Source organism: Oreochromis niloticus, linkage group LG11 (genome assembly GCF_001858045.2).
Source record: "Oreochromis niloticus isolate F11D_XX linkage group LG11, O_niloticus_UMD_NMBU, whole genome shotgun sequence".
NCBI classification, from domain to species: domain Eukaryota; kingdom Metazoa; phylum Chordata; class Actinopteri; order Cichliformes; family Cichlidae; genus Oreochromis; species Oreochromis niloticus.
This window is the reverse complement of record NC_031976.2, coordinates 10,928,926-10,944,827: the sequence shown is the minus strand read 5'-3', so window position 1 is coordinate 10,944,827 and position 15,902 is coordinate 10,928,926. Positions and strand designations below refer to the sequence as shown.

At 38.8% G+C, this 15,902-nt stretch overlaps 1 protein-coding gene across 11 annotated transcripts in view; it reads left to right on the top strand.

Moving 5' to 3' along the window:
• LOC100705316 (CUB and sushi domain-containing protein 3) overlaps positions 1 to 15,902 on the top strand; it is a 240,882-nt gene that overhangs the window by 39,422 nt on the left and 185,558 nt on the right. For all 11 annotated transcript variants that reach the window (XR_003222198.1, XM_025911532.1, XM_025911534.1 and 8 more), the window contains exon 3: positions 11,795 to 11,907. Coding sequence is in view for 10 of the 11 variants with exons in the window: in XM_025911532.1 (XP_025767317.1) it covers positions 11,795 to 11,907 (113 nt within the window). In the remaining variant the exon portion in view is untranslated. The remainder of the gene's footprint in view (positions 1 to 11,794; positions 11,908 to 15,902) is intronic.

Genomic DNA, 15,902 nt, shown 5'->3' with positions numbered 1-15,902 from the left:
TTTCTTTGTTGAAGTTTGTCAAGAAAAGATTCAACAAATACTTTCCCAGCAACTTGTTCTGAAAAGTGCGTATTTTCATATGACAACGTCAGAACTTATGTTATTTTGAGCTTTTCCTTTTCTTTCCTCTTGTTGATGTGCTGTTGACTCAGGCGTCATTTCATCTGGAATAACTAAGAAGGTGCATGTAATAATAGGCAACCCTGTTCTTGGCTTTTCTTTTCTTCTTTGAGGGTATTCACAAATAGAAACCTTGATTAAGATTAAAGAGCTCTTTAATTTATTAATGCTATTAATTAATTAAATTCTGAACGGAACAAGACAAAAGCGACAATGAATTTTTAACATGAAAAAGAATTGACATCCCCGTGATGGACCTGATTAGTGTGTCTCCCCATTGATCTATGTATTCTCTTTGCTCTGTGAAGTTTTTTTTTTCTCCTCATTCCTCCGACTCTGTGCTGTACTTACATTATGTTCAATCCCTCATGCCTGAGAATGGCTTGGTGGAGCACTCATTATTGTGCTGATATTATATGCTGAGAGTAGCAGAAGAGAGGAGAGTTACGGCGATTTTTATTCTACTGTTGCTTGCACAAATAAGCCCCTTTCAGACATGCACTTCTGTGCAAAACTGTAAACTGATGACATCTGAATGGGTCAGATTCCTGTATGAATGTGCACCCTTTTCATTTTTAACACAGCACAAGTGGGAATGCTACCTGTTACATTTAATGTATAGGCACACACACACAAAAATGGACTTTGTGCCTGTCTCTCTCACATCTTGACCTGCTCAGCTTACTAAAAGGTGAAATTGTTTCTGAACTCTCAGTGGTTTTATATCTATATTTATACATATAGTCTGGCATTTTTCATTCTTCAGAACCCACACTACAACAGGGTTGTCTTGATCTAAAACTCGATACCAATACCCCCTAAAATACTTATTACCACTTTCAATGCCATGGAGGAAAAATGGCAAACTTAAGAGGCTTTTATATTAGAAAAAAAACATATTACCATAAAACTTGCTAATCAAACAGAGCCAGTAAGGTATGCTGTTACTGTGTCTAAGTGCTAGTAGACTTTTCTTAGCTTCATTTTCACTTTAAAGAGAAACAAAAATAATTTTGTTTTCCTATTAAATTAATACTGTCTATTAATGTTACAAATGGGCAATTTTTATATAATAATAATGTTTGCTGCCTAGCTCCAGCATCAGTTTATTTTCATCATCTTAATAATCAGCCATAGCTGCTAGCTGCTACATTATTGATAACTTGAGAGATGGCTAATGTGGCTATTGGGTAATTGCTAGTAGTTAATATGTGCCCCAGCAGATTCACATTTACATGCTTTTAAAACAGGAGCTTTACTGAGCTTGTGCTGCTGTTTACGTGTTCAGCTACTAGTGAGGGGAGGGTTTGTGTTATTGCATGTATGCAGCCGTCCTCTGTGAAGTTTTTTATCAAATGGAAAGGTGAAGATGGTGCTAATTCGCCTGAACGTGAGGGTGAACTGACTTGAATTGGGTGGTCAAAGGTAAAGGTCACTGTAACCTTACTAAAAATGTTTAAGGCCTAACAGTAATTCACTTTTTTTATTCCACAATTTCATACAAACATCTGATGGGCTAAAATGATTAAATGTTGATGTCTTGATTTGTGACAGTAATCGTGGGGCATAATCATGGTTATTGTATGGATCTTCATGTTGTCAGGTTGCCTGTAGTGAGCTCTGTTGTTAGATGGTGGTAGTGTACAAAACGCGTACTACAATGAGTCTGTTGGCCAGTCTTGCTCGTGTTTTTGTTTTTCTGTGGAGAAGAGCAAAGTTACAACATATAAAGAGCTGAAGAGAAACTGACTGTTAAAAACAATGAAAAGTGTCCACTGCAACCACTGTCTGTGCTTTTTTGTTGCGGTTCTCCCATCCCCAGTGAACTCACTGTCAACCAGTAGACATTTGGCAGTCGCTTACGTCAGTCAGGATCTTGAAGGACTACATTGGAGAATGTCTCGGGTGGGTGGAAAACCCCTCTCCTCTCTCTGTCCAACCAAAAAGTATATGCGGACGGACACATTTGTGGGACCATCAGTTCCACTTAAAGCATCCAGGTTTTAGATTTCAGTGTTTCTTAGCAACAACATCTTGTCAGCCATCATGGATACAACTTATTAGAACAAGGTTTATCGGCTGAACACTTAATATGCTTTAATAAATTGCTGTACTTCTATATCTTTGGTCAATATGTCATATAACTCTGGACAGACATAGATGTAAACTGCCAGTGGACTGAGTTGACTGAGTGGTCCTCTCTATGCGTAGTTTTTGTTTCACTTTTTGATACAGTGAGTGTTTTACAAACACGTTGTCCCACCATGTGCCACCAGAACAGCTTCAGTATGACCTGCCATTGATTCTACAAGTCACAAGAGAAATAAAACACCCTCCAGATAATAACGCTTGTGGTGTTCTCACAATGTTAGTGGAGAGCTGGAACATGTCAGGCTTGAATGTGTTAAATTGCGTTGACAACTGGTGACCGTAAAGGCTATAGCACATGATTCACATCATTTTCATACTCATCAAAACATTCAGTGAACCCACATGGCCTTTGACCGTACTGTTATGGCAGTTTACAAACCTCTGGAAATTTAATCTATTGATTTGTATTCATGGACATGAACGTAACATTTTTTCCCTAAATAACTGATACACAGTCTGAGGGTGGTTTTATAGTTTATTAGTTTTATTATATTGTGTCATGGCAGTTGAGAACTACAGGGGTCTCTATTCATTTTTGTTCACTGACGCTATTTGAAAGAGTGGTGGCATGTGTGTGGCATTTAAGAAATCCCTTTTTTGTACGTCATTTCTGTTTTAATTAACTTTTTTCATTTGCCATTTGCTTGGATGTTCAATAATTTTCTTAAACCTGGTGATTAATTATGGCTCTTGTATCCAAAATGAGGTTTTCATTAAATAAAAGCAGGATTAATGGCTGTGTAATGGTTTTGTTGCGGCACTTTGTGGTGATGTGGATCGTGTTTGTTTTGTCATTTGGATGTGTCTGGAACTTTGATGCCACCTGTTATTAATTGAATTAATTTGATAGTGGCACTCATGTGTGTGGGTGCGTGTTTTTCTGTATATATGGGTTCAGAATTTATACTGCATCACAGGGCAAAAATAAGCCATGAATTCCAAGGAAGTCTCTGTGGACTCCTGTGAGGGATTGTGGTGAGACATCAGGGCAAGCGTATAAAATCATTATGTCTATGAGTAATCCCAGTAACATGGTAGTTTTAATAACTGTGAAATGGAGTTTGAAAGTGCCAGGATTCTTCCTCCATTTGGCCATCTAGCCAGAGTAACCAAGCCTTGTTCAAATAGATAACCACTACCAGTTCATGATCATTCTTATAAATCCTATAATGTTCTTACTTAGAGGACAGCCACCTCAGTCAGACATTTTTGATGAAGGCTGTATAGGAAAAGGCATGTCGAGTGTAAGAACAAACAAACACCTGCAGTTCCTTAATCCTTTACGTAGGACCTCTCCAAAAGTCCTCTTCTTTAGATTTAATCTCCTAAGACCTGAAGTCTTTCATGGCATGCATTTAAAATTTCTCTTTGCTATTTGGGCTGATGAATGTAAAAATAAAGAATTACCAGATTTTATCTTTTTTTTTTTTTTTTACATGATTTTTGCTTCCGAGAAAAATTAGATCCACATATGAGGACATTTGCTTTAAATTTTGATAGAACAGTTGCAGTATAATATCCTCGTAAGTGGATATCAGGCCCTAGTAGAGCAAAATTTAGTATTTTGGTCTAGACAACCCAAAATGTGATGTCCACATATATGGACGCCAGGTCCTAGGAGGCTAAAAAGAATGATTTGGTGAGTCCGGTTCCACAGTTAGCATTATTGTAGCCGGTAAACAGTTCAGTAGTATTTAAATGGCTTGACATGAAACATCCATATGCTGATAGCATTTTTCTTTTTTAATCTAATTTTTAGAGGTTCAAAGCATTCTTCTCTGACCTCTGGCATCAACATGACACTTTCACCCAGAGAGCTTCTGCTAACTGTATATTTTCTCTTTTTTGGACCGTTCTCTGTAAAGAAACGACCAACAACCATACCACATTCAAGCTCTTCCCTCACTGTGCTCAGTTTGAATTTCAGCAGGTCATCTTGACCATGACTGCATGCCTAAATGCGTAGAGTTGCTGCCATGTGATTGGCTGATTAGATATTTGAATTAATGAGCAGTTGAGCAGATTTACCTAATAAAATGGACGGTAAGTGGATGACTATAGAAAAAGACAATATGATACTCTTTCAAGTTAAAGATGTGTAGACAATTAGACAGGGGAGAATATACGAGCATTCTAAACATCCTTCAGAGTTTGCCCATATTTCATTTTCACTTTTCAATCCAATTAGTTACTTTTGCCATATTCATGTTTTTCACCTCAAGTCAGAAAAATGTAGAAATTAATTGACTGAATGATTTGACATTATCAACTGCCTTTTTTGTTTTTCTGTTAAGGCCCCCACCCCCACCACCCAGCCCTTTGTTTCCAACAGTAAACTGAAGGCAGGCAGTTCACTTTAATCTTTGCTTACTTGATAATATCAGCCACAACACTTAGGGCACATTCTCCACTCCATCGCTTTTTGTTCTTTCTTCTTTCACTAAAAGAGGTCAAGAGCAGTGTAGCAACAAAGAGAGGGAGGCAGATACAACCAAAGAGACACAAAAAAAGCCAAAACGACACAAATGGTAAACCAGTAAGATGGGTAGAAGAAAATTAAGAGTAAATAAACAACCAGAAACAGACAACCAGAAACAAGTGAGAGAGAGCGATTGTATAAGAGCTACTGCAGAATTGAAGGAGAACCAAATGGAGGTAGACAGACACTGAGTTAGACAAATAGAAGTACATAATTCCTGTCTCACATGCCCTCTCTTCACGGCGCAAGTGCTATAGTGACACACTAATCAAATGGTGGGAATTTTTGACACCTACCTTGAGGGCTGAGGTAGGGAGCTCTTGCTTCAGGTGGAAGCAGGGCTGCAGCTGCTCAGTTAGCTCTCTGGTCCTTTGTCACAATATATATCTTTCCCACCAATGCAGAATTGGCACAAGTGGCTTATCTAGAACCAGTTATGTGGATTTCCCCCCCAAAAGGAAGACTTGAGATGGCAACATAAAACTGTGGGTCCTGAAGTTGGAATTGCTGATGTCAGTGGCTATGAGAGGGACTACAGCAAGAAATTCACAGATGATTTGTAGATGGTTTTACTTTTTTTTTTTTTTTTTTTACAACTGCAATTCCAGTACATAATACTACCTAGTGTTTCATTTCTCAAACCTGTTGAATTGTTGCCTGATTTGCAAGAAGCACTGAGGCAGAACATGCACTGACTTACACTGCACTGGCACTGTGTCGATACAAAGCGGTAAGTCATTCTTTTTACCTTGGCATTGCTGTCATCCATTAGTTTTTCAGAAAGCTATTGCTCTATATCCAAAGTGACACTCTTGTTGGACAAATGGTTTTGTGTGCATTCTGAAGTGTTTTGCAATTTCTGTTCACTGAGCTGAACAGAATTTTTTTTTAAACTTTTTTGTGAAAAAAAGCTGTTAAAACAATTCATAAAAGTTTCTTAGATGGGAACATACTGTATGCTTAATGAATACTGTGCTGCTGTGATTATGTCAGAAGGTTTTTGTTTTTAAACCGGCTTTAATGAAAGGTGCTGTAATCCGTTTCTATCCTGCATCAATACACTTATTTTTACTGATAGGCTAAAAGTTTGTAAGCTGCATTATCTACAGCTTATGATCATTTTTTTACTCAAAGTTTGCAATTTATTTTGTCTTTATTTTTTATTTTGTCAGTATTTCTTATATAACCCTCCTTTCCACTGAGGCATATCACTGATGTGAAATACAGTGAGACGTGCTTTTGCATGTTAAAATGTGTTTTAAGATTAACAGTTACTGTCGACTTTACAAAGTTATGCCAGACATTAGTTTGCCTTTTTCCCTCGGGGCGATTGTGGCTCAAGAGTTGGCAGTTTGTCTTGTAATCAGAAGGTTGCCGGTTTGAGCCCCGGGTTGGACAGTCTTGGTTGTTGTGTCCTTGGGCAAGACACTTCACCCGTTGCCTACTGGTGGTGGTCAGAGGGCCCTGTGGTGCCAGTGTCCGGCAGCCTCGCCTCTGTCAGTGCGGCTGTGGCTACAACGTAGCTTACCGTCACCAGTGTGTGAATGGGTGGATGACTGAACATGTAAAGCGCTATACAAATACAAGCCATTTATTCTTGTTTTATTTTTTCATGACTTAGACTTTTACTTTCCTTAGTGAGTCTAGACTACCACCCAAGGTGAGATTAATCCATAATCGGGTATTAAACATGCCTTCTTTGTACAATCTCAGATAGAAGTATACTTTAGCTTGCACTCTTCTGTCTGATATCCAAGTCATATTCCTTATTTCTGAGACAGCAGGCCCCTTGGTGTTGATTTGTTAATAATATTACAACCATTTAACTGATACCCTTGTTGCCAAAGCAACAAGCTGCAGCAAATGGCAGATGTACTTTTTTGCATTTTGTTTGATACTTGTCTGGTACTGTATAGGTAGGAAACTTATTTCCCCTTGTTAATCCATTCATCACCCAAGTGGTAAAGATATCCCCACCATACACATAAACGTATGTATATGAACCATCTTTGGGTTCCACCGTTTTGTCCTGTCACTGATACAGAGGATATTTACTTTGCCCACTTAGAGAGTCTTAAAAATGTTACCATCCTTGGATAATTAGTTAATCTTTGAGCGGCATTTATCATGCAAATTAGGACATAGAACACATTCCTGCTCATTTGCATTCTCTATGATTCTCACAGTTAACTAGAATACGAGCAAGCTGTCACCGCAGCAATATGAAAACTTTTTTGTTCTCCATTTGGATTCTGGGACAATAAATGTACATCTCAATCCTGAGAGGACAGTTTGGAGAAAGTATTAACTTGTTTTCAAAAAATAAATAAATAAATGGAAGCAAGTGACTGTTAACAGCTTTAGAGACTGCAAGGATTGATGGCAGCAGCATTAGTAGTGATTCCTTTGGTGATTCCCATACAGTTCAGCATCTTTGATCTTCATCCAGAACAGGACAGGAGAGGGATACTGCTTTTGCCTGGAGGGACAGGGACTTCATTCTCAGAGGAACCCCACTGGGGAACCTTCCTCAGTAATCAACCCAGATACATTACTGACAGGCTGGGGAGCCATCTGGGAACGTAGGACAGAGAGGGGCATGTGGGAACCCCCTTGATCGTCAGAACATATTAATGTACTCTAACTGAGGGCTAATTTATCTTGCTTCCAGGGGTTTGTTGCCACTCATACATCACAACCATGTGCTGGTGTGAATAGACAGCACTGCAGTGTGCCAAATAAATCACTGTTGTAACGATCTCTGTGCTGCCTTCAGGTGGCAAGAGAGCTGCCAACTTGGGTGTGGCCTCGACTGATCCAGCAGAACTTGATGAGTCAGTGCCAATCTGTGCCTACATGCTGTGTCACGAGAAGTATTAGAATACATTTCCTCTAATTTCCCAAGTCCACCAGTTTGGTTTCTTCATCCTGGCAAGATTCAGCCAATGAAATGACACCTGTAGTAATTGAAGTCTTGAGTAGATATTCTGGTGCAAATAGACTGTAACTTTGGCATCCCTCAAAACTAGAGTTTTTTCAATAGGGGCTCTTCTTGTTTGAAAAAAAAAATCACAGTTGACAGAACTCTATGAGAAAGTGCTCCCTTATTCGCTTATTTAGCAATTTCATGAGCATTTGTGCTCAAACACTAGTTTTAAGTCTTCTTTACTGTTCCCCTTGAAAAACGTATAGAGTAAAATTAACTTTAATATGCTTTAAGATGGTAAAATATTAAGATGAAAATAACTGATGATTGACAAGTCATTACTGATACGTGGACATCTCTGGTTCTTACAGATCTACCCTCATTCTTCCACCCTTTCATTCAAACAGGAAAATCCACCTGTTAGCCATATTGTTCCGGTTTGTAAAGCCCTTTATAAATGAGGACTGTGTGGAGGAGAGCCTCCAGTGTTACATCTATGTCAGTGATGTCAATTAGTCTATATATGTTTAGTGTTTCATGTTCTCTTTAAGGTTTTCAGGCTGGTGTATGGATAAGGAGAAACATGCTTTTAAAAGTTTTTACACTTTTATCACATTCCCTTAAAAGGTGTTTGACATCTCACTTTTTGCTTTGACTAACTACTTTTACTTTTGCACTCTGAGAAATGTCTGACCCTTTTTGTAAAATAAGCTGATTGAAAGTCCTATAGAGACAGCCACATTTACACTGGATTTCAATCTTCAAAAAACCCCCACTTTCAACATACTTGAAAATCTGAAAGGTGTGTTTTTGTTGTTTTAATTATTATGGAAAGTAAAAATCACAATGATTTAGTGTTCATTAAAAAGTATTTAGAATTTGCAAATTGATGATGATTCATCCTATCAGTCATGACACTTCTCTTCCCTACATAAGCTGCCTTTGTAAGTTAAAAGTATCAGTATCTATATTGGTATCTGCAATACTGGCCCTGTATTTAGTATCAGATCACTGTCAAAATTTGCAGTATCCGACAGTACTATCATTAAAACAGATTTTTGATCCATATCATCCAGACCTTGTCTAGACTATGGACCGTTGAAAGATTTTGCACAATAGATGTGAAATGTGCAACCCCAGTAAGTACTCTGCAGTCCCACTGTGAGGTTCAGACATTGTAGATTCTTTCATTCCTCAGGACCCTTTAGTGTCATTCTAATTATCATTCTAATGCATTAATAATGTGATGCAGTCTAATTATCTCAAAACCAGTTGCACTCATAACATGTCCTTGTCTCTGCAGACAAGCAGAATAAGTGTTTCTTAGGTGGAGGCTTGTGTCCATGCCTGTAGTTTAAGCTGGTGCTTGCTCAGATTTTCAACTTTAAAAAAGTCCAACATTATGCCGATCAGCAAACTTGAGACATGAGACCTGTCCACATTTGAAATTTGAGGTTTGGGAGTATAGAAGGGGTATAGGTATAGAATTTTGATGCATACCTTGACTTGTCACCTCTTAATCCCTTCCAATGCCAGATTTAGAAACACTGTCTCCACATATTGTCGGTTAAACCCATGGCATCCTGACTCCTTTGCTGTTTAGTGCTGATATGATGACAGTGCGATAGTTCAGTTTTCTGTTTTATTATCCACCTCACTTGTGATCATAAGAACATGTTTTTGCCTTTTTTTCTCTAGATTTTTGGATGATTGTAGGAGAAGCATTCCTCTAACCACCGTGTCTATGTTGGTATACTGCATCATTTTTTTTGTCTCTCTCCTAATTTCTCTATATCACGTATATCATGTTGCCATAGCAGCACTTTTTCCTCTTCTTTCTACGCTCAGTTTTTATAGTCATTGGTGAAAGAAAAAAATGTTTTGTTGAGTTATTTATTTGTGGATATAATAGTTCAGTGTTCATTTGCTCCACTTCACCAGTAACCATTTCAGGTCAAGGCTTTTTAGTGTCATTGTGTAACTGCATTGCACTCAAGCTGGTGAGTGCCATCAATATCTGTGTGAGCATGCACTCTGAAGCCACTGATTGTTCTGTTCTTGTCTGTTCTGCTCAGCCAATAATTAGTTCCCCCATGCATCCTCCTCCCTAGACATGGGGTAAGGAGAGCAATTTTAAAGAGTGCTCAGCTTGACATCAAACTGTAATTCACTGAAAGCATGTAACTATTACACAAAATGGCACCGTAGACCCCTCCAACCCCCGTCTTCCTGTTGAAATGGCAAAGAAAGAATTGTTTTGCAAAAGAAAGGCTGAGGATTCGTTTGCTAAATGCCGCAGCGGCCAGTGGCGGGACCGAAGGGAAAGGCCAGGTTTACACACTTGTCTTTTCAATGTGACTTTTGTGCTTGATAGCACAGAGCCAAAGTCATGTCAAACCGATGCCTCCATGCGTGACATTCTAATGTCAGCTATATCATGAGATTTGTTTCCACTCCACATCTGTAAGAATTTTGGTGCACTTTTTTTCTTTCTGTGCAGAGACTGGTATAGTTTTCCTTCCTCCTTTTTCTCCACTCTGTACGGTGTGGGCGCTGAGTAGGCTTTGAGTGACATTCCCCTTATTATCTAGGTTGTAACCAGTTGAGACATTTCAGTAAATGTCAGTGGTCAAAAACATTAATAAGTAAGATAATGAAAAGTGGTAAATATAGTTTCAGTGTGTTACCTGTCTCTTGTGTTTTTCTAATTATTTTTAAAGACGCCAACGAGGTGTTTTGATTGTGCAACCTTTTATTTGCTTTTAATTGAGCCACCAGGCAAATTATGTACAATGATCTTTTTTTTTTTGTTAAGCTTCTACAAAGATCCCCCTTTAACTTTTCTTTCAGTTATGTCATGCAGCAGCTGATGTTAAGCAATATCTTGCCATGCTGGGCTTTGCCTGCAAAAAAGGGTGATTATTTACTGCACAGTTCACAGTGCTGTAATTGTAAACTCTATTGAAGTTGTAAATACAGCACCTTCTTCATTACTGTCACTTGGGAAGTTTCTGTTTTTGCACATTTGGCCAGCTGCAGACATTATTTACCTCATTATTTACCTGGCTTATTGTCAAATAGAGATTTGGTCACACATATGGCTCCAAAAATGTGTAATAAAAAAGAAAAAGCGAGAAAACGAGAGGGCAATAGAAAGGGAGACATTTTGTTTCATGCACAACTTTAGTTCATGCTTCGTTGCCTGGCTTACAGCAGTGGAAGGTCGATAGAACATCAGCAACTGCCGCTGAGGAATGGTCAGCAACACATCTTGTTTACGACGTCGTGAAAGTAAATGGATTTGTTTGGGTCTGCACCTAATTTGAAATGCAGTAATGAAGCAGTCTGTTACAATGCAGCTGCCAGCCCTCACAGGCCAACCAACAATAGGGAAGGTTCCCGCTTGGGTTTTGATTGTATAGTACTGAGTATATTACTGCTGGACAAATTGCATCACAATTCTCAGAGCTGTTCTGTTTTATTAGACCCAAAATGCTATGGCACACAAAGTCACTGCTGCTGTGAGGACTTTTAAATAGTCGTTATATGTAACAAGTTTAACTGTGTGTGAAGTTGTTGGATTTTGTTGCACACATCTCTCAACAGAAAAATTTAAATTACACTAATTTACCTTCACAGGTAGCCTAGCTGATTTAAATAAAAAAAACAAACAAGCATATATTTAATATGTTCAATTTCAGCCTCACAAGTTTTTAAGTTGTCTGTTTAGAATTGTTAATTTTTCAAAGGGAAAACAAAAGCATAATTGGTTTCAGGAGTATTCACTGGGGATGCTGGCCTCCATTACTGGAGGTCTGAGTTTCTCTTGAACTTGTCTTATTTTAGCTTGTGGAATAAAAAAGTGCATCCTCTTTGTATTTACTAAAAATAAATACATATACAGAATTATATAACATATGACAGGTTTTTGTGGATGCCATCACATAGTTCAAGTTCATAAAAAAAAAGAAGAAAAATCTAATTTCCTATGTTCCATGTTTGAAAGTGAGGTTTCTTTTTGCAGGGGGCATCTTATTTCATGCTGGTGTAAAGGATGTGGAAATGTTATGAATTCAGTCATGCATTCAGTACTGAGGTCTCTTTTTCCTATTCTGCAGGTTAACAGGATTTACCATCCCTCCACCTGTTACCAGTTCTGGCTCTATTTTTTCCCTGAGGCTTACCAGTGACTTTGCAGTAAGCGCTCATGGATTTAAGGCAGCTTATGAAGGTAAGGACAGCATAATTTTCTGCTCTTTGTCTCTTCCTGTCATTCTTTCATACGTAGTATGACAAAAAAAGTGTGTATTAATGTGTAATATGCAGTGTTAGAAACTATGATGAAGTAGCTGTCTTCATTTAGAAGAAAAATCCTTCTGCCAGGAGAAGGAGACAACATTTATTCTTACGAGAAGGGACCTGTGATCACACTTACGACAACTGATTTCCTTTAGGGCTTCCACTGTTGAGTTATGGAAACATTAGGCCCTTCAATTAAGCAAATTAATCCAATATTTTCCAAATCCAACATCCCTCCCCCAAAGTCCAGAACCTTTCCTGCGACTCCAGAGGTGGATCTGAAATTGCTTGGCAGATGGCGATGGGAATTAGTTGAACTAATGGATGCACTGAGTTATCTGTGTTGGAGCAGAGCTGAGTGCAGCGGGGAGCTGTCTAAATATGAGCAATCCTTCTGTGACCATCTTGTTCATTCCTGCTCTTTTCCCCGTCTGCTCTTTCAGGTGAAAGCATTCACTCATCCATCTCTGTGTCTCGTTCTTTTTCCGTTCTTACTTTCCGTTTTGTCTTAACGTTTTCCTTTCCTTCCCTCCTTGAGTATGAACTTGTTTGCTTGCCTAGTCCCCACGACCTTCTATCTGTACAGCCAATTCGAAAAAAGTTGAGATGCTGTGTAAAATATAATTCTGTAATTTGAAATTGATGTCAGCACCATTTCTTAAAGAAGTTGGGACACAGCCATGTTTACCTCTTTAGTCTGGAGGACATGATGTTTGTGTTTTCTAAAATGAATTTCAAATAGTCCATTTTAAATGAGCTTTGGTCCAGAAAGACAGCAACATTTCTTGATTATGTTCACATATGGCTTTTTCTTTGCATGTTAAAGCTGTAACCTGCATTTGTGGGTGTCACACCAGTGTCACAGATGTCACAGACAGCGATTTCTGGAAGTGTTTCTGAGCCTATTCACTGATTTCCATGACAGAATCGTGCCTGTTTTTAGTGCAATGGTGCCCAAGAACCCGAAAATCATGTGTTTTCTACACCGATTTCCAGCCTTGTCCCCTGCACACAGAGATTTCTCCAGATTCTTTGAATCATTTGGTAATATTATGCACTTTAGATGATGTGATCTTTAAAGTCTTCACAATTTTACACAGAGGAACATTATTCTGAATTTATTTCACCATTTATAGATTTTTTAAATGATTATTATTTTTTGCAGATTGATTAAACTCTGTCCATTTTAATGAGTAACTCTGCCTCTCTTTTATTATCCCATAACTGGACTGTTGCCAGGTAACCTAATTAGTTACTCCAGCTGTCTCCTTTTTAGTACCACTTACTTTTCCACCTCCTTGTTGTCCCCATCCCAACTTTTTTGACCCAGGTTGCTGCCATAAAATTCAAAATGAGCTAATATTTTTCATGAAATTGTAAAGGTCTAAGTTTAAACAGTTATTTAAATAGCTATATAAACAATATGCTTATGTCCAGTTTTGGATAAATTGGGTTCATGAGATTTTCAAATCACCACATTGTGTTTTAAATTACATTTTACTCAGCATCCTGACTTCTTTTTTTAAAACTTGTGTTACATTTGTTTCTTTAGCTTTTCTGCACTTTTCTACACCCTTTTTTCTTACTTTCTGCTTGAATCGTTCACTAACAGGCTGACCCCGTCCTTGAGACCCTCTATCTTCATCTTCCCACCTGCCCCAGACCTAGCCAGTCAAGGTCCTTTCCCCTGTCCATCTGCCACCGAGACTTTCTCCATCTTTACTCTTTCTACCTCTCTTTTCCTGAGCTTGACTGCATTTCCTTTCCTGCATCAATTTTTTTTGTGTCTCTCTTTCTCTTCCCCGGGTGGTTTGGTTGTATTCCACTCTTCCAGTTTCTGCGTGTTTACTCTCCAACACAATTTCATGCTGATGGGGATATTTAACACATCGTTACACATAAGGCACAGCTTTATTCCTGTTTTCTTAGCAGCACTGTAGTAAAAACTACAGTTGAGAATATTTGCAAACATGTACAATAGGCAATATAATATCAAAGCGGTTTATTTCATTTCTTAGCTAGTACATTAATCAGGAAAATGTTTCGTTTGAAAATTTTACACTCTATGTTTCACTGTAACATGTAGTGTAACATTGAGTTTGTTAGGCCTATCACTCATTCTTTAATGGCTCATTGTGGCAATGCTGATTCTCAAAAATATCAGTGTTTTTTTTAAATTACCTGCTTAAAGTGTTTTAAAGTGTGTAACTGAGAGCACGATTTGAGACACACCAGTTAGTATGAAAACGAATCCTGGTCCGGTCATTCTATCCTTCACCTAGTTGTCAAACCTTTGAAACAAAAATTCATTTCAAGCCTTTAACCTAACGCTAAGCACTTGGTTTACATGCCTAAACCTAATTGCTGTGAGTTTACGGCCATGTGGCGCTGTTTTGATGCACTCATCTGTGACTTAACATCATAGCCTTGAGGTGCACTCTTCCGCCTCCTCTACCTCATTTGGGCTTCATTTGGATGTTTACTGATCTACTTTTTGTTCATTGGGCAACACGCAATCTAGGAAGACTTGAGTGACATGTGGTGGCCTGTGCATTGCCTTTGAACCTACTACTCCAAAACTACTCTTGGTGGAGTAGTAGTTTTTCCAGTCAGAGATTCTTATGAGTGCTACATTTACAGTTAAAAAAACATGTTCAGTGTACTCCTCTATAATGTATTCATTTTTAAATCTGAGTAACTGTCACAGTACCATTGTTCCTTGTTATATTGCTGTGGTTATCCACATCTCGCACATGAATATGTATGTGCTGCTCATTCTTATGTTTTAAAATGTGTTATGATAGAATCATTACTGCAATTAAGTGGAACTGAATCTACATGTATTTTAAGGACACAACGAAGAACACGACCAGATGGAGATGCTGTCAGTCGTTTATATAGTTTCCTATAATGCACAACAATCCATCAAACATTCTCGAGCAACCAGTGGTTTTATTTTTTATTTTATTTTTTTTATTTGCCGTGCCTACTTTCTTGCACTACCACAATTCTGTCAGAGTGACCTTAATGCTTACTCATGGCCTGGAAGGATCATGCTGCATTTATAAGGGAGTGGAGATATGGGCTTTTTCTACAACACTGCTAAACAATGGCCACTAGTGCTTTAGAGATACAGCAGTGCATTGTACACATGCTGGTAGCAAAGGTATCTGCTTGCCCTTTGTTGCAGGGAGTGTGTTTTCAACAAAACAAAAAAACATTTGTGTGCTTGTCTTAAATCTGTCCCGCTGGCATTTCGTCCACCACTGTTGTCTGAGGACTCTTTGAAGGACAGCTGACCCATACAATGCAATTTCATCTTGTCCCCCCGAATCATTTCATTTGGGTTTCATGTGTGTAGCAATCCAGATTTTTCACCGAGTTGGACATACATGTTTGTATGTTTGTGCATGTCGATGTGTTATTTGCTCTGTGATCCAACATGGCTTTAGTCCAGGGGTCCCCAATCTCAGTCCGCGAGGGCCGGTGTCCCTGCAGGTTTTAGATCTCACCCTGGGTCAACACACCTGAATCATATGAGTAGTTCATTACCAGGCCTCTGGAGAATTTCGGGACATGTTGAGAAGGTATCCATTTAAATCAGCTGTGATGGATCAAGGACACATCTAAAACCTGCAGGGACACCGGCCCTCGTGGACTGGGATTGGGGACCCCTGCTTTAGTCGGTGCTCTTTTCCACGCCTGCATAAAACAGCTCAGCTCGGCAGCCTGCTCACAGGCAATCTACCCAGGCGGCTCCTGTGGGGGAAGTATGCTGCATGTGTGCTCACAAACACTGCCACTCCGTCAAACTTCCATCTTCTTCAAAGGGCTACACAGTCATTAGATATACAGGGAAAAAAATAGCACAGCCCAAGAGAAATCTCGCGCCCAACTACCTCATTTGCTATTTCACATAACTCACTC